General features: G+C 35.5%; 4 protein-coding genes across 4 annotated transcripts in view; 1 reads left to right on the forward strand and 3 right to left on the reverse strand.

Moving 5' to 3' along the window:
- The window catches only part of LOC112521207 (28 kDa ribonucleoprotein, chloroplastic), a 7514-nt gene extending 6008 nt beyond the window's left edge, over positions 1–1506 (reverse strand). Inside the window, exons 1-2 of the mRNA XM_025129925.1 lie at positions 1039–1506; positions 373–474 (exon numbers count right to left, since the gene is read on the reverse strand). Coding sequence (XP_024985693.1) covers positions 373–474; positions 1039–1461 — 525 coding nt within the window. The 5' untranslated portion in view covers positions 1462–1506. The remainder of the gene's footprint in view (positions 1–372; positions 475–1038) is intronic.
- A 2298-nt stretch (positions 1507–3804) lies between these two features.
- On the forward strand, positions 3805–5413 carry LOC112521049 (pentatricopeptide repeat-containing protein At2g38420, mitochondrial). Its single transcript, XM_025129679.1, has one exon. The coding sequence runs from the start codon at positions 3805–3807 to the stop codon at positions 5335–5337; it is 1533 nt and encodes a 510-aa protein (XP_024985447.1). The 3' UTR covers positions 5338–5413.
- A 2449-nt stretch (positions 5414–7862) lies between these two features.
- On the reverse strand, positions 7863–15769 carry LOC112521288. The gene is made up of 5 exons (XM_025130057.1): positions 15582–15769; positions 12830–13144; positions 10871–11072; positions 8323–8551; positions 7863–8230 (listed from the first exon to the last, which is right to left on the reverse strand). Exons 1-5 carry the CDS (start codon positions 15678–15680, stop codon positions 8020–8022), a joined length of 1056 nt encoding a protein of 351 aa, XP_024985825.1. The 5' UTR covers positions 15681–15769; the 3' UTR covers positions 7863–8019.
- Positions 15770–18484: 2715 nt separating this feature from the next.
- Positions 18485–23402, reverse strand: LOC112522174 (elongation factor 1-beta 2-like). Its single transcript, XM_025131259.1, has 6 exons — positions 23277–23402; positions 23065–23184; positions 21276–21357; positions 19964–20078; positions 19765–19878; positions 18485–18851 (listed from the first exon to the last, which is right to left on the reverse strand). The coding sequence occupies exons 1-6, from the start codon at positions 23360–23362 to the stop codon at positions 18688–18690; spliced, it is 681 nt and encodes a 226-aa protein (XP_024987027.1). The 5' UTR covers positions 23363–23402; the 3' UTR covers positions 18485–18687.
- Positions 23403–24037: the final 635 nt, after the last annotated feature.

Consider the following 24037-nt stretch of genomic DNA (forward strand, 5'->3'; position numbering starts at 1 on the left):
CTACTAAATATATGCTGGAACATCCCTTCCCTCCTCAAAGTCCCTTTTGAAGATTAATCAGAGTTCCACGTATTCTTACAATATTCATAGCTTTACTGTACAAAAACACTCACCAGTTTCAGGTATATACTTCTAAAGTTGTACAATATAACAATGCACTTAGCTACTTCCCCATGTATCAAAACATACGAAATTTCTTTCTTTAAATACTGTGATAGGCTCCTAACTGAATAAGACGGAAAGTTTTATGAAGAACTGACTGCTGACACAGGCAAATGCAGTCTCAGGAGACTGTAACAAATTCGCATTTCTAGGGTGCAACTTATTCAAGAACGAAGTAGCACATGATAAGTAAATGTTTCGAAAACTCACAGATCCATCTAGAGCAGCAATTGCAGCTTTGGCTTCATTGAGAGAGCTCATGGTCACATACCCACATCCCCGGCTTATCCCTGTCTCCACATTTCTTGGGACCTTGAATAGCCCACAAAAACCAACACTTTAAACCCACAGTATGAGCAAAAGAGTAATAACAAAAAAGGAATTATCATAAAACTCTATGGACAACCCAAAAAGGTCCATCCCGTTACCCATAAGAGAAACATCCTTTTGAGAAGCCATGCCTGTTACCTCTTCCTATTCAAATTTCAAATTTGATAAGGATTTTGCTACGTAAATAAGTGCTGGACATAAAGCCAACCACTAGCTCCTTCCCAAGATTAGAATATTACTAGTAATTTTAAAACGTATATAACTACAGGTATTTCTTTGAAGAAATGGTGTCTCTTTGAGGTTGATCATTGTTAACCAACAGCAAGAATATGATTGTAGATCACAGCTTGAGCTAAAAAAAACTAGAACATAAATGTAATCTGGAATTTGAAAAGTACTGTTGGAATTATGTTAGAATCAAAAGGAAGCTTTGTAGGACAGAGCAAGTATCATTTGTTTTTTACAAAAATGGTATCATGCCTGGATGGGGAATTTCAACAAACACATGGAGTACCATCTTAAGGAAACTGAGCAACGAATCATTACCTCAACAGATTGAACGGTACCATACGTTTCGAACTGATTTAGAAGCTCAGGGATGCCACAGCTTCTGGGAAGATTACAGACGTAGAGTTCAAATGGTTTAAAAGAATTCCTGAACTCGAAATCCTCCTGCAAGCTGTACCCATTTCCAGAAATGGGGGATCCAGAAGAATACTGTTGTTTTTCATCTTCAACAAGTGCTGAAACGGTGAAATCCTCTCTACAAGTAGCAGGCTTTTTAGGACATAGGATAAAAGAGGAAGAAGAAGAAGACAATGGGGAGGTGAAGGAAGATATTTCATTTCTGCGGGGGAAGCGAATTAAGGAAATTAAAGAATCTGTGGAATTGATTTTGGATTTACAGGCCGGTGGAGAAGAAGAACAAGAACAAGAATGTAATGAAGACGTCAAGCAATAAGTGGCCATGGATGGAAAACTGGAAAAGCTTCAGCCAGCCAACCATGCGTTTATGGGATCTTGATATCTAGCTAGGAAACCGATGAATATTGGGCTTTTTGGGCTTCCATTGAAGACTGATATGACTAAGGCCCAATTTGGTTGGCCTGCTTTCTTCACCAATTCCAAATTATGTTTTACATGTTTGGTCAACGGTTCAATCCATTTATCAGATTCTGTCCACGCCCAACGCCACTTGTATTTAGAGATGGTAAAATGGGCTCGGTCTGAGACCGGCGGAAGGCCGGGACCGGAACTAATTTGGGACCGGTGGTCTGAGACCGGTTACAATATTCCACCAAAAACAAGGCCTGGCCCGGCTGACCCGATCTTTTTTATTTAAAATGTATTTTTAAGTTTATTTTTAAAAATATTTTTAAGTATATTTGATTGAAGACCAAAATGTATTTTTAAGTGTATTATATTAAGGTGGTGTTTTGTTTTTTAAGAGGTGTTGAAGTCTGAAATCTGATTTCAATTCTGATCTATAAGAGGTGGTTCTGAAATCTGGATCAGTAAGATTGTTTGTTTTTACGTCTAAATCCTGAAATCTGAATCGGTTAAACTAGTTGAAAAATATAAAAGATGAATAGTTTTTTACAAAAGTATAAAAGATAAATAGTTTTTGCTAACAAATCTCTTCCAACCCCTAAAATTTGAACCATTTGATCGAGAGCGGATTAGGAGTAAAAGGTATTAAGGGACACATTTATCACTTAATATTTCATAGGACATTTAGAGCTCTTAAGGTCTTATTTTAGAAATAAAACAAACGCTCTTAGTATCCAAACGTCTGAACGAATCCGACTTCAGAGGTATTAAGAGGTAATTTTGAAAAAACAAACAGGCCCTAAGTGTAGTATGATAAAAACGTATTTTTTAGTGTATTCGATCGACCCAGTTAAATATTCTAAAGTACATTTGATCGAACAAATACTTTATAATAAAAACGTAATCTTTTAGCGTTTTTGATTGACCCAATTTTAATATAATAAAAAAACGTATTTGCTAGTGTATTTGATTGACCAAAATTCTTCAAAAAATAGTTTTTACAGATTAAAAATCAATTTTGGAAAGAATTTTTTTTTAAGTGGGACCTATTTGGGCCCGGTTCAGTACCGGACCGGTTCTCATAACCGGGCCTCATATTCCTTAACCAGACCTTCTCTCTTTGACCGGGATTGGGATCGTTTGCACCTGAACCGGTTCAGATTGTTACTATTTGGGCCTGGTCAGGGACCGGTTTTTAGCGATGTTGTATTTATATATTCCAATATTATGAACCCAAATTAATTAGGAACTCGTGAAAAACATATTCATGATAAATAATACGTTTATATTTCTAACCAAATATATCATGTATCATGCAATGAACGGTTCCTGATTTCCTAATTAACTTTGGATGGGTTTATGATTATGAATAAAAGGAATTACTAATAAAATAAATAAGGAAACAATCTTACAGATATTTTTTTTCTCTCAAAACAATCATATACATAATCTATATAGACTACGTGACTTAAATCCAAGGGTCTACTATTCGAGTATTGTTGATATGTGAGAATGGTTGTTGCGAAGATTAAGGTTACAATGTTTATACGTATTAAAAAGTTGCCATACGAGTTACAACCAACACAAAAGAAAAAAAAACAGTTATAAGTTGTTTTTATTTCATTTATTTTGTATCAAAACAGTTTTATTTCACTCACACTTATTTACTGATGTGATCGTCGTAGAGTTATGCCAGGTTTATTTCACTGAATGTATTTTAGATGTTGATATATTTCGAGCGTATGAAATATTGGGTGTAGCATTTTTGAGGTTGTTCTTGTATTTATGTACTTTGTTCTTTTTCTTTGTTTAAATATAATCATGAGAACTCCGGTCTATAGAGGAAGTGTGAGAATAACATCTTCAATAGTTATGCTATTTTTTTTAAAAAGTTAGAGGTTTAGAATTAAAAATATTTGATTTTAAAGAAGGGTGAGAAAATATAAGAGAATTTTCTGATATGCTGTGATAAGTTTACGGGAGTGTTTGAGATTGCTTACTTAAAAATGTGTTAATTTATTTCGCTGTAATATCAGTAACAAATAGTTTTTAATCTTTGAATGGAAAAAAAATGTATATCAATTTATTACGTTTTGATACCGCTATAAATGGAAGCAATTTTTATAAAAGTTTTGGTGGGGAAAAGTGGTCCAAAGTCCCGTTGGTATTACTGGAGGAGTGTGGTTTTTTCACCATTGCTGTGTATTTGTTTGGTGAACCTTTGATTCTTAAGCTGCGAGGCTATCAAAATTCTGTTTACAAATGTTAAAATCAGTGGGTAGCCGCTGCAGCAATGAAATCCCCAAATTCCTCTTCTTCAGATCATCGTCATCATCTTCAAGAAGCAAATTCCACAACTATTATCTCAGAAAAAGGCGAAAATGGCCACATCCAGTTTACAAATCCCGTTGGCACGAGAAATTAAGCCAACAACACGCTATGCAAGCCCTTCGACATCAAGCTTCATCATCATCTTCCATCAATCTTCTCTCCTCTCTCGTCAATTCTTTCGCTCTATACAACTGTGACCCAACTCCAACTGCTTACCGTTTTGCCATCAAGACTCTAATTAAAACCTCACAATCCCACCACATTCCGCCACTTCTCCACCACCTCCAAACATTTGAGAAATTTGAAACACCCGAATCAGTTTTGATTGATATAATTGAGTTTCATGGCGAGAACAACGAGTTTCAGGAAGCAATTGATCTTTTCTTTAGACTACCCACTTTTAGGTGTATTCCTAGTGTGGATTCGCTTAATTGTTTGCTCTCTGTTTTGTGTAAGCGAAAAGAGGGACTGGGAGTTGTGCCTCAGGTTTTGTTGAAGAGTAGGTTGATGAATATTCGTCTTGAAGAATCCAGCTTTGTTATATTAATTGAAGCTCTTTGTAGGTTTAAAAAGCCAAAAAATGCAATTGGTTTGTTGTATCATATGGTTGATCATGATATTGACATTGATCAACGGAGTTTTTCATTGGTGCTCTTGACTTTGTGTCAGCAAAACGATCTGAAATCTAATGAGGTCATGAGTTTGCTGGAAGAAATGACGAAATTAGGGTTTTGCCTCGAGAAAACAGATTGGGGGAACGTGATTCGGTTTTTGGTGAAGAGGGGGAATGGTATGGAAGCTTTGGAGGCATTGAGCAAGATGAAATTGGATGGTTTTAAACCTGATGCTATCTGTTACACCATGGTTTTAGATGGGGTGATTTCTGAAGGTGACTACGAAACTGCAGACCAACTGTTTGATGAAATGCTTGTACTGGGTTTGATTCCTGATATCAATACTTACAATGTGTACATGAATGGGTTGTGCAAACAGAACAAATTCGATGATGGAATTAAGATGCTTTCAAGCATGGAGGAACTTGGGTGCAAACCCAATATGATCACTTATAATACACTATTGAGTGCAATCTATGAGAGTGGAGAAGTTGGTAAAGCACGCGACTTTTTAAAAAATGTGAGAGCGAAGGGAGTTCTACTGCATTCACGAACGTATCAGATAGTGATCTATAGAATGATCGTTACAGATGATATCGCGGGAGCTTTAGATCTTTTGGAGGAGATGGTGCAAAAGAGCTTAGTGATTCAGCCTTCAACATTTGATGAAATTGTTTGCAGGTTGTGCCAAAACGGATTAGTCTCTAAAGCGCTGAACTTGCTGACTGAATTGCTAGAAAAAAACGTGCTTCCTGGATGTAGATCATGGGAAGCATTGATAGTTGGATTTCACATTAAACATGGTTTCAACGAGATCGATTTGAATGCCATGGAAACAATGTCATCCTGACTATACCCATTGATTACCTCTGCTGATGTGGGTTTAATGGGTGTCACAAACTAAGCACATTATGGCACCTGGATGTTTAACATCTCGATTTTTTGGGCCCCATGAAAAAGACAACCGCTCTACTATTTGGGACAGAGGTCAGGTCTGCATATACATCGCACTCTAGGTTCATTTGGTTCGGTTTGGTTTAGATGTGGCTGATAACAGTATGAAGAATGACATAAAATTACCATTTTATCCTCATTTCTTGTGTTGAATGAAAATTATGTTTGACAAAAGTTCTTAATGAAATCTAACTTTTGATAGAAGTTCTAATGAAATTTCTAAATAAAAATAGCAAATAATTAATGTCCAAGCCAATACATGATATCATATGAATTCAAACAAAAATAACAATGTTTGTTTAAGTTACAAAACATCACATGAAATGCAAGTTTAAACACAATATTTATGTACAACATCTAACATGAAGCATTTAACACCAATTGATTTGCAATCTCGTTACGTAAATTAGCCATGTACTCATTGTCTTGGGGACCCCAAGACGTTGCATCCATCTCTTCCGCGAACATGGCTTAAGACTTAAGATCGGTGCCTTCTTGTCCATGTATAAGGACCTCATGCATACATGTTTCAAGAAACGTTTGCACCACAATCTCTTTTTCCCGGATTATTCGTCGTCTCTTTATGAACCCTCACCGACAATGTTTATACCTTACAAATGACGAAATATAGCAAAATCAATATTGAAATCCTAACATATGACCAAAGTATAACAAAAATCTCTTAGATGCAAAACTAGTAGAAGAAAATCTTGTTATTAGATAGAGAGGGAGTGGAAAAATCTCAAATAGGATGCAAAAAACAGTCAATTGAAGCCAAAATAGTCGCAACAAATTGGATAACTTGCATCATGTAACCAATGGCACCAATGAAACCAAAATTATCGCAACAGAGACATGAAAATACGAAACCAAAAATAATCAGATAAAAAAGAGAGATGAAAGCAAAAATAATCACAATAAGCTGGATTTTGCAAGTCGAGAGGTCTAACCTGTTGAATTGATGGTAGGTTTGAAACCAGGGGTCGTCGCTAGGTTTCTACTGGGAATGCCCAGTGCGATTCCAACAGTTGGTGCATCGTTGGTTTCCAACTGATGTTGCAGCGGTGGTATTCAACAATCGAACAAGAGGAGAGAGTAGAGAAGAATGGGAGGATCGATGGGGAGGAGAGTGTAGAGACGAACCGGAAGAGGCGAGGAGGGCAAACGTGGGAAAATTGCATATCTTAATCATACAGGGAGTAGATGGTTGAAGGAGCGATTCAGGGTTAATTGAACCATTCAAACCTTTTTTGAAATCCATCCAAACAAGAAAATGTTCGACATAATCAGAATCAGATCTTTACCTCTTAATGATGTACAAACAATCCCTAAGATAATTATAATTGTATTTCAATTTAAAGTTTCTTTCACATGTAAGGTACGCTCATTTAAACCAAGTCAAGGCATATATACACACACACACATATATATATATATATATATATATATAATATAGGCATGGATTCGTGTAAGGACCACAAAAAATTTGAGAACCATGAGAGCCTATATATTTATTGATGTCAAAATATGTATTTGTCAATGAGTGCATTCATCACTGGATATCTACTATGTATGTAAGAATATGCATTGCTGCATATGCTCACATAAATTCATTAGTGTATATGCAAGAATATTACGGGCTATTGGTTCACGAAATTCAAGGGAATTGGAATGATCAATTTCATAGACCAAATTTCAATTCCTTCCTTTGGTTTACATATTGATATTTGATGGAATTCTATGAATTCCTTTGAATTTCACAAATTAATGGATTCATCATTTATTTGCCCCCCACCACGACCATGCTACTACTGTCATGCCCCCTACCCCCACCACCCACCCTGCCCCATCACCAATGTCACGTTGTCATCACAACCACCAATACCAATACCACTAGGCCACTACTGTCGTCACCACAGCTGTCACCCCTACCCTCCCCAAACAAAGATGGATATTCCGATTCCTTTGAGAGACTACAATACAATTTCTACCAACCAAACGTATGGTCAAATTCCATTCCAATTCCTTTGATGGATTCCAATTCCACCAAATTTCATTCTGCAGGCCAAACGCCCCCTTAGATTTTCACAAGAACCGGCCCATATATGTATGTATAGAGCGTCAAGTTCAAACGAGAACAATGACAAAATAAGAAAATATGAGAACAGATAAATCACATGTGATTACGTGCAACCTTGACCAAATTGCCCGCACACCCATTCGTTGACTGAGTTACATATTTGCATGTGATTTATCCATTTCCTTGTTCTCTTATTTTGACCATGTTCTCATTTGATCTCCCTCTTTTCCTCTATATATATGAAGGGACCTTCTTTTGAGAACTTGTAAAATTATGACAACTTTGAAACAATATATGATTTTTGAGTAGAATTCACAACTCCAAAAAGGCAAAAGTGAAAGTGAGAGAATTTTTGTAAGCACTTGGGATTTATTATAAAAGTTGAATCATAGAGATTCCATTCTACACTCTCGTCATCATATGGAAGCAAATACATAATATGGGATTTTCAAAAACTTCTTGTGCTCTTCTGTTGTTTACATTTCTTCCTATAAAATATTAATTATCATCATCATTGTACAGATCTTTCTCATCTGTAACATCCTCAACCTCACTCTTACCTCCACCTCCATATTCATTGCTCGTACCATTGTTGCTGCTTTCAGTCCCGTTCACTTCCGATTGCATACTATCCATCATACCCGACAAAGCCAATCGTGGGTCCCACTCGAGAACATCATCAATAATGTTCGACACCCGCCTTTGATACCTGTCACCAACCAACCATATGTGGCTCAATTACTCCCAAAAACCAAACAGTAGGCCAAATTCATTGACATTGACAAGAGATTAGAATCAAACCTGGCCCTAGCAGCCTCATCAGGGGCATGATGCCTCAAAAGTAATATTGCTAGAACAGCCACAATTGCATAGAAGAACCTTGCTGTTAACTTCGGTTTCTCCTCCTCGTCTTTCTTGGGCCAAAAACGGAATAGTTCTCGCAGTGTAGCTTCCTCAGCAAGGATGTTCGGGAATATCCAGATTCGCCTCCCAAGTAAAATCCATGACGCACCAAATATCAATGCCCTCACTGTGAAGATAAAAAATATATATATATTTACACAGAATTATGCAAAGACAGTCCATAATGTATAAAATCTCAAACAAGAGTGAAGCTTTTATAATTATCATGCTCACGATAGCTTATATCAGATAGCATTATCCGACCACCTACTCACAAAAAGTAAAAAGTTTGAATTATATGGAGGAAATAGAGCGATACACTCTAAAGGCTAGTGGATAATGGGGAGATATTGTTGCAGTAGCTTTAAATCTAAGGCATCTTAATATGTAGAAATAATGTGCATAATTGAGACACACAGACACAAGTTTATTGCCTTCTCCTTATATTATCGAAAAGGGGGTGAGCAAAATCCATGGCCTTGAACAAGAACGAGGGACCTTTGCTGCCTAGGTCTTAACTATCAACCAATGGAGGCACTTGGCAACCATTTCACCAAAAAGGTCAGAAAAAGGCATCATTCAAGATTTCAATGACATGAATCTCAAGATAAGCTCAAAGGTGACCCATCATCAATAATCCAACAAAATATATACCAATAATAACAAAGGAGAGAAAGAAAGGCAAGGAGGAGAAAGGCTCCAAGTCAATTGCCCACAAATCAAGAGCACTGTACCGACTAAAGGGGCTGCGGCCATGTGGGTTTGAATTTAGTTCTACATAACTACCAATACAAGAAAACTAAAACCGTCAAAACTCATTTTAAGTGCTTCAAAATGCACATACATGTGGTACATGACGATGAAAAATAAAAAAGGAACCACTCTTGAGAATGCCTAATAACCAGATACATGTAAAAAAGAAAGATTAGTTTGGCCAGCATATCTAGTAACCGCTCCTTGTTATCTTGCAACGATTTATAACATCCTCCATGTTCTCTAAATCTATGCATTCAGAATACCTATGTTCTTTCTATGACCAGATCAGAATTTGCATGATCTGATAAAGTATCTTCTCAGCTTGTTAGTAACAACTCAGACAGACCACTCGACCAGCTTATGATATGCTGAGTTGCATACACACAAGAACAAGAAATTATTACTTTTTACAACTCAAGAGAGGTATGTTAGTAGTTCCTTCATATTTCAACTTGACGAGTTTGTGTGTATTGTTTACAAGTGCAAAACTGCAAATAAATACCATACAAACAATAATGATAATAGCAATAATAAAGAAGACAAACAATGGTTTAATAGAGAGGAAGGAGTACAGAAATGGGCAAAAAGACCGATCCGTTGGGTAGACCGATTCATTGGGTCCAGTCTCTGGACCTGGACTGGACCATTACGTCATCTGGCCAGACCACCAGTCCTTAACCTGTAAGAATTCTTTTGAGCGAACTAGTCCCAGACTGGTCACTTTAGGACCGGATAAATCCCCAATCTGAATAAAAACTTGGTCGGATTAGACCAAATCGGACCCGGACCGGTCTATTTGTATTTTCAGAATTTGTTGTCCAAAAACGAAATAAATAACTGTAACTAAAACTTTTAAAAAGAATAAATTGTTTACAAAATCAGATTAATAAATTTAACTAATTTTTATATTTTTTAACTTAATAAGAATAAAATGTTTATAAATTTAACATAAATCAAAAATCATTTCTCCTACCAGGACTGCAGGACAACTTGGATATATCAACAGCACAAGTAACACATTGATCTAATAGAGCAAGTTATCAACAGCATAACAGCTTGTAACGAATTACAGCACATGTTATTTACTTTTCCACCATTTAGCCTCTGTCGACAAGAGAAGCATTCTTCATCAAACGTTCATAGAAGGAAAGAAATTTTGATTTATCCCCCCAACTGTACCAAAAGAAAAAGTCTGCATAACATATAACATTCAGTAGTAAAAGATTTTTCGCTTTCTGTTTTGTTCTTGCCTATCACCAGATCCCATATTCCGACATTGTTTTTGTCGTACTCAACTTGACGACGGTCTTAAACAAGTATGATTTAAGCTTTGATATCCAGTATCCAAAGATAAAGCCAGTCTAAACCAGTGTTCAATTGGGCAAGATTGAATTTCACAATCGTGTTTAATTTTGGGATGTTTATTCATTCAATTTTTTTGCCTATTTCTTAATTATTCAAGATTCAAGGCAAAATGCAGATAACAAGTTTTTTAATCAGACAGGATAGAATCTCATAATATTTTTTAAATTGTAATTAACCCCCGGTAATCACAAGCATAAACAAGTTACTGCATCACATGTACTGATTGATGTAATTAGTACTATAGTTGCAAGGCAATTATAATAAAATATAAAACAGTAAAAGGAATGTTTCCAACAAATACTAATAACAAGAATAAGATACTTACCCAAAAGCAGGCAAAGTATAAGGAGGAGTACCCCAGCACATGAGTAGAGTATAAGCAGCTTTGCCTGGTGGGGATACACAGGGAATAAGCAGATCGCAAGAGTCAAAACAGGCCAGGATAATGACAGAAGTGTTTGCCATAGTGGCCGCTTGTTTACAAACGTCCATGCAAAAAATGCATCATTATCAGAGAACTCCTGGTCCTGTAGATGACATAGAATAAACAATATAAAAAAAACTCATTTGTGGGTTCTATGTTCATCTTGAAGCTGTAAACTTCACTAGTCAACAAGCTAGAGATCAAATGCAAACAAATAGCAAAATATATGATCTTAAATTCTTGATTTTGGCAAAGTTTGAGTTTAATATTGTTTGTAGTCCTTTTTCCATTATAGTGAAGTGAAAAGCTTCATCTACAACGAAAGTTCATTCTCAAGAACATTTTCTTTTTCTGACCAAGAAACCTAGACAGTACACATATTATGATGTTCAAAAAAGAAATGAAGCACAAAAGACTGAATGTGGTTTAAACTCTACAACATTTATAGAGAAGATGGTGCTGCTGGGCATGTATTATTCAAAATTAAGGGTATCAACAGTCCCATGTGGGACTGCTTTTGGTTTAATATGCTCTTAAGATACAGTAGAAGCACTTGACGTGATCGACCATCATTCCAGTTTTACAGTGTTGAACCATCATTGTGTAAACTTCTTGCAATCTCTAAAAGTGTAATAAAATTGCTTCTTGGAACAAAATGATATATAGGTTTATCTGCAAACATGCCTTATCCCTTGTGAGGGTAACAGCCCTCTAGCTTCTCTGAAAATATGTTGTGTTTTTTAACAATTTGTCAGAAAGGTAGTCTCTAATCAATTAGCTTAAAGATCAATTTGTTCTTACTGCTATTTACTGTAGTCTATTTTCATATGCTTAGCATACTATGCAATATGCATCATTAGTATCATCATCATCATCATCAAATCAATGAAATCTGTTATCCTACGGAATGACTTGACAAAGAACAAATGAACTGTCAGCAAAGACGCTAACTTCATCATAAGGTGATTGTATCCTGGCATATGTACTCTAACCTTTGTATAGCTTCATACTTACTGTAACTTGAAAGAAACAAAGAGTGAACGTCACTGATACTTACTTTCCTATTTACCCAAAAAAGAGAGGAAGTAAAGTGAATTCCCAAATTCCTACTATTGGGGAAAAGGCAGATCCCTTCAAGTATAGCCACCTTCTCTCATCCCTCTAACTTTATCATGCTTTTCTATTAACACAAGGTGATATGGTTCTTCACAGCTGTACCGACATTAGGTGCTGTTCATCTATGGTTGATTGACACAAAAGAGTATAGGATGCAAGTGGATTAACCAACCTATTTTTTACAGTTAACATTATGACCTCGCCAGCAATGATCTGTTATCAGCACACTTTGCTGACGAGCAGTTTTGGTTCTACCAAGTAAAATTGTTTGAACTTTAACCATTGATTTGGTCCCTGTAAATAGCACATCAACTTGCAGGGAACAACCATCACATATATCCCAAAAATAAACATGAGTTAACAAGAAATCGCTAAGAAATATTTTCTACCCAAAAGCAAAAGGATGGCACATGATTAATTCATCGTAGGACATGTAATAACCTGTTACAGTATTCACTACCTTTACTACTCTGGCCTGTCAGACGATAGTGCATAGAATGAAACTAAAAACTAGGAAAGAGATTTCATAACTTGACATTGTTACATGTAAGGACGAACTTACAGAAACATTAAAAAACTTCTCGGTGCTGGGAGGAAGAGGGTTTATGTATGATTGATGTGAGCAAACATATAAGAGCCAACACCGCATGCCCAGAGAGGGGGGGAGAAGTTCATGTACTGATTTAGTCAATTTAAGCCAAGAAAACTTCGAAACAAAAAAGTCTAAACAATAAAAGAACTTACAGGAAATATCTCTAAATGAGCTGGCCACGTTGACAATTTTCTCTTTCCAGGGCGTACTGTTTTCACCACACGATCACAACGAACTAAAAGATTCTTGCTCAGCAGCATATTGACGATATCTTCTACTTCTAGATGCCTATCTGATTCTAAGATGTCTTTGAGCTCTGGATGATTTCTCAAAAAAGTAACAAAATCCTTTCCCCTAAAGTACTCAACACGGGTTTCCTGTAACACAGCCCACCTGGAAACCAAGTCTTTATGATCTCTCACTTTCTCAGCAAATAATTGGAAAACATCTTTCTTGTTTGCTTGTTTCTGGATTCAAGGAAGAAATAGATCATAAGTAAACTGAGTATCTTCATTTGTATTAAAGATTAGATAATTGAACAGTTGATACCAACAAAACACCTCAGTCAAAATTTTAATGTCAGATCAAAATACAAGCAAAGAGTAAACAGATGTGGAAATAAAGCCCACAGAAACATAACTGCCAGGTAAGTAAACAGCAAAAGATCATAAAACCGTGTATATTTCTTTCATATGCATTTTACCTTGCATACGTGACTGTCAAATTCATCTACAGCTCAAGTTTGAGCAGTTAAATAAAAATTACTCTCTGGTTAGGAGAAGATAACTATTTTAAACAATTTGACAAAGAATTGCTCATGAGTTACAATGATAAAACTAGCAGCTTCATAAAAATTCACAACATGGTGAAAGAATCTGCACAGATTCACCTGTGGAATTAGCAGTGATACCGAAAAGGATGGGACTATGGAACAAAGACTTCCTACTCAGGAACTATGGAATCAGGAATTGCTACTCATGGACCATCTTCGATTGCTTGACACAAAGGGAGGACTGTTGTTAACAAAATAGCTTTTAATATTCGAAAGTGTAACAGACTTGCTTCACAATGAAGTGTAAAAACAAATTGCCAAAGGAATTGCTGATGATGTCCTCATGCACAGAACGAACACATGATTAAAACTAATACAACATCTAGCAACCAAAAACTATATTTTAATTCACAAGTAGAAAGAATTTTATCTTTTGCCTCAATGGTTGTAACCCCTTTATCATAGAGAAACAAACACTGGAGTCAGGATTTAAAAGAGAAAATATATCATGTTCCCTTTAAAAAATAGGAAAAGATTACAAAACAATCTCTTAGTTCCACTTTTAAATACTTGCTTGCAGCACACTGATTTCCATCTCTACATGGATTATGGACACCAGCATTGATAAATCAAGTTTAGCATTAATTATGCAACATCTTTCAAAGCTGCATAGGTATCTATAATCCAAAAGACAACCATGAAGAATCAAATAACAAAATGAAAAGGTGAAGTCTAAAGATCGACGCAAACAAGAAAAACCAACAAAGAAATATCAGCAACGCACTTTATGATGCCTGTGAAAAAGCATTATGTAATCCAGTTGTTATGAAAGTCCTACTAGTGACAATAGTTTCTAAAATTTTCAATAAGAATCCAGAAAAACCAACAAAGAAATATCAGCAATGACATGAGGGCATATAGCAGACTCCTCCAAAACAGTTTTTCAGGATTCACAAAAAATTGATTTCCATCTGTATCAAGATTATGGATAAACAACAACAATGTATAAAATTAAGCATTATAGAAATGCAACATCCTCCAACATATGCATCCATAATAAACTAAGAATAATTACATGACAAAATAATATGAACTCATCAAGTCTAACAACCAATGCAACTAGAAAAAAGGGCCCCCTCTGAATCATCCTTTTACCTTCATTTTTTATGGGAAAGCATTTTCAGTAAGGTTGTCAAGAAAGCCTATAACAGACCAAAAATATCTTGGAATTCTCTATAAGAAGTAAGAACACAGGAAACCTAACAAGAAGAAAAAACCATTTTTCCCCGACAAGGGGATAGGAAGTGGACTCCTCCAAGCACCTATAATCTATATCAAATCATTTATCTGGCCAAAACAGAAACCATGCAGCAAACAGTAAATGATCTTTTCCCCTGATCTTAGGGCTACCCAAATGCTACCCAACAGAAGGTAACGACTACTTTCCAGGTAGACTGGGTCATAGACACTCAACTTGGATCCACTTTCTCCTCTTCAGTCCATCCACCTTATCCCAGACTTACACATGCATGATGCACTCAACAACAGTGAAACAAGTAGTAATTCCCAAATAATATCATTAACTGCTTGATGCAAAATTATGGCAAAGAAAAACTGGATCCTCCAAGTTAGTCGTTTATGAATAGCTCGCTGCAAAGTAGCTATGATGCAATTAAGTATCAACAACTCCTATAAGCTAAAACCCAAGAGAAAGTGACAGACCAACAACAGGATGGAAATTTTATGGTTAATGTGTGCACATAGAAATTGGATAACCTGAAGTTATAATTCCTGAATCAAAATAGCTTTCTTGTATTAAAACCCTCGGCAAAATATTCATTCAAAGTTCCACATAAGAAGCATTTTTTTGGACAATCTGAAACAAGATAATCGATGCTACGAAAAATAAAACAATTATAATGTAGCAATTGCAATGAAATTACACCTATACGTACTACAACAAAGTTCAAATCATGATCGCGAAGTAACAGTTCCCGTCACAAACACGTAATGCTGAAGAATTGATGTAGAATTTCTGTCATACAGATCCAATAAAAACAAATGACAAAATGATGATGCGAAACGATTGTAACATGTGTGTGCAGGATCGGCAAAAAAGAGGGGTAACTAACCCTAGGAGGAGTATCAGTAGTCGGATCTCGGCTGGTGCCGTTTTTTACAGCAGCGGAGGATCGCCGGGCCCTCTTCTTCTCGGCTCCGGCTTTCTTCATTTCCCTTTTTGGCCTTGACCTAGTTTCCGAGTTTTCTCTGCTACGGGTTTTGGTTATGTTATTGTGTTGTAGAGCGAGGAAGAGTACTACTCCCCCTGCAAGGTGTTTTACACGCTGTATAACGCGTGCCAAGCATGAATTATTTGTAAATAATGTGATCATCGTTTCCCATCAAACCTACAATTTACTAGCGTGCTCAAAACACCAATGCTCCATGCATTTTGTATTGTTTATTTGAAATAATTTATGTTTTTCTATAAAAGTATTTATCAACTTATTATAAGTTAGAAGGATTTAACTTCTTCAAAAACTTCTTATTACCGGTTTGACATCTTATGTCATACAAATTGGTCGCCTTATGTCACGTTTTAAAAAATGTTGTGTCCATCTTGACGTGTAAGCTTGAGGCTTGACCTCGGCATGCTATTTTGAACCTTCGTCAAACCCGAAGCCACTCGATAACTAATCGAGTTTTAAAATCTTAAAACCATAGCTATTGAGTTGAAACAAAGTTAGGACTATCTAAATACAATCCAAAACCCGACCCGATGACCCATTGTTTTTTGATACCACAAATTTAGTGTGATTAAGGTGCCGTTTACCAAACGCTCACCCGGGTAAGCGCTTACCAAATCACTTTATTTTACCGGATGAATATGACAAGGACTAAGAATCTTACCCGGTAAGAGCATAAAGTAAGAATCGAGAGTCTTACCCGGTAAGCGAGGGCGACCACTCTTACCATGGTTAGCGCTTACCGGAATAAATTGTTGCATACGATGCGTTTTTGTGAATAAAATCTTATTCGGTAAGTAAATGAGAATGTTGAATTTTACCGGTAAGTATTTATCGGGTAAGTGTTTAGGTAAACGACCCCTAAGTCTTTAATTAACATATGTAACAGTTAACATTAATAAAAAAAAATGGTTTAAATATATTGTAAAAATGATACACCAAATTTTCAACCCGTCAATCCAACCTATACGGGTTGGATTGAGTTGGTTGTAATTTTGTGTGGATGGAATTGTATTAAATTTTTCAAACCGCAAACATTAAAATGATTTGTTTAAATTCATTTAACTCAGTTAACGAACTCATTTTGTAATCCTACTATATATACATTAATATTAGTTATTTACGGTTCCGATATAGCATGAAAACTATATTATAAACCTAGAATAAAAGTTAATATGAACTTATAGTTGTATAAACAAATTTCAAAATTATTTTCGAATAAAACAATTACTAATTCAATGATTAAATAAGAAAATAAAAAATGATATATCTATATTAATGTTAAATTAAAGATCAATAAAATTCTTGTTATTTTTATATAATTTGCTTATAATATTTTGGATTTAAAAATTAAGATGTAATTTAGTTTTTTTGAGTGAAGGGGTCAATTTTTTTATGTAGATGATGGTGGAGTAATTGTAATGTTAGCATGATTTAATAATTTTATTATTTATTTAAATGTGTTTATCAATTGATTGATTATTTAATTTTATTAATTTTAAAAATATTTAAGAAATAGTACGTTGGCACTAATTAGGGGGCCGTTTACCTGAATGCTTATTCGGTAAGCGCTTACCGTTAAGAGTCAACATTATAATTTATTTTATCATATGCAACAATTTACCCGGTAAGCACTCATCCTCACTTACCGGGCAAGACTCTCCATCATAATCATCGCTCTTACCAGGTAATCGAATGGATCAACCGGATCTTGAATGGCCGTCCATAATCCAATAATCGAATTGATCCAATCTAATGATCATCCAACATACATACATACATAGCATTAATCTAACATGAGGCAAGACGAGGCGGGAAGGTCAACCCTCAAGCTTTACAAGGTACGACGAGGCAATGACGATTTCTAAGTCGTGTCCTAAGGCGACATATGTGTATATATATACATGTATACTTGTGTACGTTAGTGTTTTGAATAATCTCGTAGAACAAATTTAAATCCATATAAAATAATAAAATTAAAATGAAAAAAAGAACCATTTATACTAAATATATCAAACTTACAACAAATTGATATCAAGAGTGCAGAATCATGATTAAATCTTTAGTCTTTATTTCACTACTTTCTTTGATCTTCAAAGAATTCTTGTTCGACTCTCCTTGTACCAAAACGAAAGCAAACATTTACCGATTTAAGGTTTTAGTTTTTATGTTCTCTTTAATGTTTATGTTTTAAAAAAGTAAAAAAAATGGCTTACTATTATAACATGTCATAGCACACCATAATGTGCCATAACACACTATAACCCTTTACAACGGAAGTCAAGCCTTAAAGTGGAGCCACATGATTGAACGTGACAACAAAGCCAATCCTTGATGCCAAGGCCGTAATGAGTTATTTAAAACCACGATTGGATAGAATAACAAAATCCAACATCCAATGAATATTAAAATCAGATCAAATCCACCTAAATTCATTGGATTTCAACCAATGAACATGCCTAAGGGGCCATTTACCTAATCACTTACCGGTAAAATTTAACACTATCGCTTGCTTATCGGGTAAGATTTTATTCACTAAAACGCATCGTATGCAACAATTTATCCCGGTAAGCGCTAACCATGGTAAAAGTCTTCGTCCTCACTTACCGGGTAAGACTCTCGATTCTTGCTTTCGCTATTACCGGGTAAGATTATTAGCCCCTGTTATATTCATTCGGTAAAGTAAAATGACTTGGTAAGCGTTTACTAAGGTAAGCGTTTGGTAAACGGCCCCTAAGTAAACTAACAAAAAAAGTAGAACTAATAAAAACTGGTAATGTTAAATCTCCTTGCACCAAATTGAAGCATCCAATTCAATAACTCAAAAGCTAACAAAGATGAAACAGATATAATTGATGAATCCATGCTTACTCTAAAATGTAAAATACATTAGAAACAAAGCCGAAACAAAGCCAAAACAAAGTAATCCAAGCAAAATTGCTGATTTAAACAAAGATGGACCTGGATATAAACCGAAAAGGGGTCGGAGTTTTTAGATTTTGTTGAAGGCGACAATATCACAGCTTTGCACATACTCGTTAATGGGCTCGACTGTAAGGCGCTCCTCTATGAGGGTATCCACGGAAACAAGATCATCCACTATCGTCATCATGATCGTCAATTTCTTGATCCCGTAACCAACTGGGACAAGTTTTGCTGTAAACGTAATCATAAAAACGATGTTATAACTCATTGGTGATGGTATATTTCCATCCATACGCATATGCTCAGATCATCCGATAAGTAAGGCAAGTTTTAAAACCAATAGGTTGTAATTGGACAAAATGATGCCAAACAAACAAAGTACATCTCACTCGAAAGCAGCGGGTCTAGGAGGGGTGGGATGTAGGCAGACCAGTCCTCTACCATAAAAGGTAGAGTGGTTGTTTCCATGAGGACCACCCTGGCTTGTGCAAAAGTGTGAGCTATTTTGAAATATAATTTCAAAATCACATTATGTGATAAGATTTACTGAGGTGTTTGGTATGAGGTATTAAGTAATCATTAACGGGACTGAACATAAAAGAAACTATTTGGTTTTATATAATATAATGGGTCCATTCCCTGGAAGCCCAAATTTTCATTCCTGGTTAAACCAGGAGGAATGAAACTTCATTCCCGTATTTGTTCCATGTCATTTTCATTTCCACTCCCCTACCTGAATCAAACAGCCCCTAAAAGCTGGGGCAAACATGCCTAAATCAATGAAGGTGAGATTACATACCAAACGAACCTAGCATATCTAGCTCAAAAGGAGGGTCTAAAGGGGTGGGTGGAATGTATGCAAGCCTATCCTCTATCCCAAACACATTAAGATACCAAACGAACCTAGTATATCTCACTTGAAAGCAAGGTGTGAAAGGATGGAATGTACAAAGACATTGAGCTTTTCTTATCTGAAGAATTTGTCCTCTACCGCAATATAAAAGGGTAGAGCGGCTGTTTCCATGAAGGGCTTGTGCAAAAATGTGAACAATTTTGAAAATTATCGTCAAAATCACATAAAATTTAGAAGTTGAATCGAGCATGCCCAAATCAGTGAATATGAGATTAAGATAGCAAACCATACATGCACCCCACAAAAGCCCTGGCAGTTCGACACTGCGGACAGCCTCCTCCAGCTTCTTCATGTCTGTCTCATCATCCCATGGCTTTACATCCATAAGAACCGATGATTTACCACCTATATGAATTTGAGATGGCTGTTATCAAGTTGCCATTTCAAATTGAGAAAACTGAAGTAATACAAAACAACCCAACAAGCTTACTCTCTTTCTTCTTTGTTGATGCTTTTGCTTGATCCCGTGCTTCAGCAGCCTTCTTCTCCTCCTCTGTCTCATCACCAAAAAGATCAAGATCGTCATCATCGTCAGCAGCAGCTTCCTGAAATATCCATGGGAACCAATAAGTTGAAAGAAACTAAAAAGATGGCACAAAGCCACTTGGCTATAATTACTAGCTTTTTAACTTCTTTTTTGAAACAAGAAAATAACAACGAAGCCTGTTGGAAAGTCCCGGTTCATTGTTTGAAGCAAAGATCTTGTACACTTCCTTCTTTAAACCCCAATAATTGAAGTTTCCTTCAATCAGGAAGTGATGGGATTGGAGATCTAAATTAAAGGATCTTACCGACGTAACTATTTAATAGTCCTCACATCCCAAAAAGTAACATTTGTATTTGGGGTTGTCCCATGAAAATGCAACACTCCCTTTTTAAGCAAGTCTTTCAATTCTCGTTCTCTTTTTTTTTCATTAGTAACCATTACTTGAAAAGAGTAACTTTGATTTTGGTTCACTTATTTCCTTTACTTTGTTCTTATTAAGGGACATCATGACATTTGATCAATAATCAAATACTTTTAATAAACTGTGTGCCAAACTTAATCGAGCGAAAGAAAGTACAAAAAGAAGTTAAAGGACGCAGAAAAGATGATGTATATCCAATCTTAACCAGCTCTTACCTAAGTGAGGCCTAATTAAACTATAAAAGCAGGTAAATTAACCTAACTAAGGAACCCATTTTCTACCCAACCCCAAATGCCAAGAAAAACATCACACCTAATTCCCCCACGCTGGATGCTTTCGATCTTCTACCCATCTCTTCCATACTCATCTGAATTTAGAAACAGATGGACCAACCATATTATTGTTTTCGAGTAAAAGACATCTAGCCAGCATATCCATGAAAAATATCATAAAAGGTTGATGTCTTTACATCTCAGTTTTTTGGGTCTCAACCAGTCTTCCCTACAGTCCGCAAAAGCACCCTTCTAAAAACAGATTACATGTCTAAGAAACATAAAAGTAATCTGTTGGTGAGAAAACCAAAAGATTCAAGTAGAACAAACCCATTGTAACAAGATACTTATCAAATAATTTCAGCATCGTTCATAGTCATGAGGATCAAGATGTTTTCAAATGCAAAAATATCAAGAATCAAAAAGCAATCTAGGGAGCATATCAACATTTTAACAAAACATATGTATAAGCTACACTTGCCATTCTAGGTTAAATCAGGATCCCTTTAAGATAATATGAATCATAAAATAAAAACAGAAATAAGCAAACAGGCATACACACCTTGGCAGCTTCCTTGACAGGAGCGGCTTCTGCTGATGGAGCTTGGGAAGAAATGCTCACCCCAACAGCTTTACCAGGGAAGCTGCATGAAATTAATCAACAGGTAAGAAATAAGGTTAACTATTTCGGGTCACCAAAGAATCCAATGAGGTGACAATCGTGAACATGAATAGAGGTCCGTCAGCTGATTTTTATAAGATCATTTGTAATACAAAGCATCATATCAGGAAAAAGTTAAAAGCTCTTCAGCAAGTCTAGCTTCAAAGATTACAAGGTGTCATTTGCCTAAGTTGGAAGTTCAAGCCTACATTACCCTTCTTATAATTCTAGAAGTCAAATACTTGAACAATCAAACTTTTCCAGGAGACACACATTACTTGTTTTCAGCATCATGCTTTGCTATCGAATGCATAAGATATGATGCCCTCTCAAGGCAGAATTCCAACCAACCAACAATATCCATTTTATGCAGTTGACAAACACTTAATGGCTACCTTATTATAAATCACATGCACCTGATACCCAAATCAACCTTTACAGTCTTAATCACTCGCGTAGAATGTGGACAGATATTTTTTAAATTTTCTACAGCCGTGAAGTTCAGTTTCTTTTTAACCCAAAGAACATAGCATGCACACACCCAAAGTCATTTTAACCCTTATATAATCTAATATAAACATGAGACAAAAACACCTAACAAAAAGACAAAACCCCAAAGGGATGAGACCTGGTTGCAACAAGCCACAAGTTCAAATCTCACATATGTTATTGGCTCCTTCAAGATCATCCCCCTGTCCACGTGAAGGGGGTGTTTTGACGAAGCCCATACACTAATTGAGCCAAAGGTACCACAAAAAAGAGAACAGTGAACCAGAAAATATAAAACAAAGCATCATTGGCATAACAACATAATGGATCCTACAAGCACCAAACACTACGCTACATTCTTCTCTCCCGTAGTTTGCTATCAATTTCGAACCAGTGCATGACTTCACAGAAACATCTACTAATATACCTCTCGGCCCCAACTCAGAAATGATAAAAAGAACAACTTTTATTGATACAAATATAAAATAGGTGCTTAACATCTCAAAACAATATACCTTTCTTTCTGTTTCAATTAAGTCTATTTATAAAATAATTAAAAAGATAAAATCTTTTACAACAATAAGTTATTTTAGACAGAAAGTGGCAAAATGTGATTCTCCATCTATCTTATAAAATACAACATATTGCTTTTGGGGTTGTTTAGAAAATGCAACAATTTCCTTTCATAGCAAGTTCTCGATCCAGATTTATTTACTTTTGTGGTTTTGGTCCAAATATTAACAAGCATTTTGGATGATCAAACATTTTTATTAAATCATAGATCAGGTCAGAACCGGATTAGGCATTTTCATCTAAACTGTTCATTTCAAAAAATTGTTGACTCTTGCAAAGTGTGGCACCTTTCATTTATGCAATAATAATGTTCTGTTTGGCACAAAAAACCAAGTACCTCAATTGGTGTAACATTTTCTACAAACTTAAGAGACAATACTGTCGCAAGCAATAACATACATCCTCTGGACATAAAACATGCCACTTCCGTAATCACACGAAGGCTGTAAACCATGCTACTGGTAATTAACTACCAAATTGCCGTCAATGTTATACTATTTACACCAAAACATATAAGAATCACATTATACGTATTACCATTAACTTCTAATTTATAATGCTAATCACAACAACAAGAACTGAATTATCGACGATTATATAATGACAAAAGGATACTTTTCGGACAAACCTTGATGCAATTGTCGAAGCAACGCAGTCGTACCACTTGCTGGCAGAGGGATAGAGATCAGCACTTGGTTTCTCCAAAAGAGCTGCGTAAACCTTCACATCATCCTTTGTAATTTGATTCCTGAAACATAAATTTATAAACAAAATCAAATTCAAACCACATTAGATATAAAAGAAAGCCTCATATAATACAAGAAAACGATAAATACGAACCCGGAGATGTAGGTCTTCCCGGAGAGGAAAGATTCGAGGGATTTGACGCCGGTCTCAGTGTGCAGATCGGAGAAAGTAACGGCCATATCTGCAGACTTTTTAAGAGGGGGAGTGATGAGAAGGTGAGGAGGCTGGGGGAGTTGAGAAGTGTTTGTAGCGGAAAGTATGCGGTATTTATAGTTAGACCGGAAAAGGATGATGAGAAAGTGACGTAGACAAACCCTAGATCGGTATATTCAAAAGGGAAATTTACCCAAATAGCAATTTTATAAAATTAATTTCACTTTGTAATCAATTTACAAACCCTTTTTTTAAATAGCAAAAGAGGTGATCGTCTCGTATAACGGGTTGGATATTAAGGTTAATAATAAAAAAGAACTTTACATGGCTTTTGGGTAAATTAAAAAAAAACTTTACAGAAGAAAAGGAAAAAAAAATACGATATCTTTTCCATCTTGTAATTAGTTACTTAATTTACTTTATATATTTTATTTTTTATATTAACAAATATAATTGTTTATTAATTAAAATACATAAAAAATGCATTTTTTTTTTTTACAAATTACACCGTTGTAATTGTTTTGTTAATACGTTTAAAATGAACTCGATATTGAATATTTTTCGATTTAATCTTATATTATTAAATATCATAAATATGTATGAATTATTTTTAAAACTTGTATTTTCGACCCTTATGGTTATTTAATTTGTAATTATAAGGGTATAAAATATAATTATTAAAACTAATTCATTAAGTTTTA

Source organism: Cynara cardunculus (assembly GCF_001531365.2).
Source record: "Cynara cardunculus var. scolymus isolate 2C chromosome LG 11, CcrdV1, whole genome shotgun sequence".
Lineage (NCBI taxonomy): Eukaryota > Viridiplantae > Streptophyta > Magnoliopsida > Asterales > Asteraceae > Cynara > Cynara cardunculus.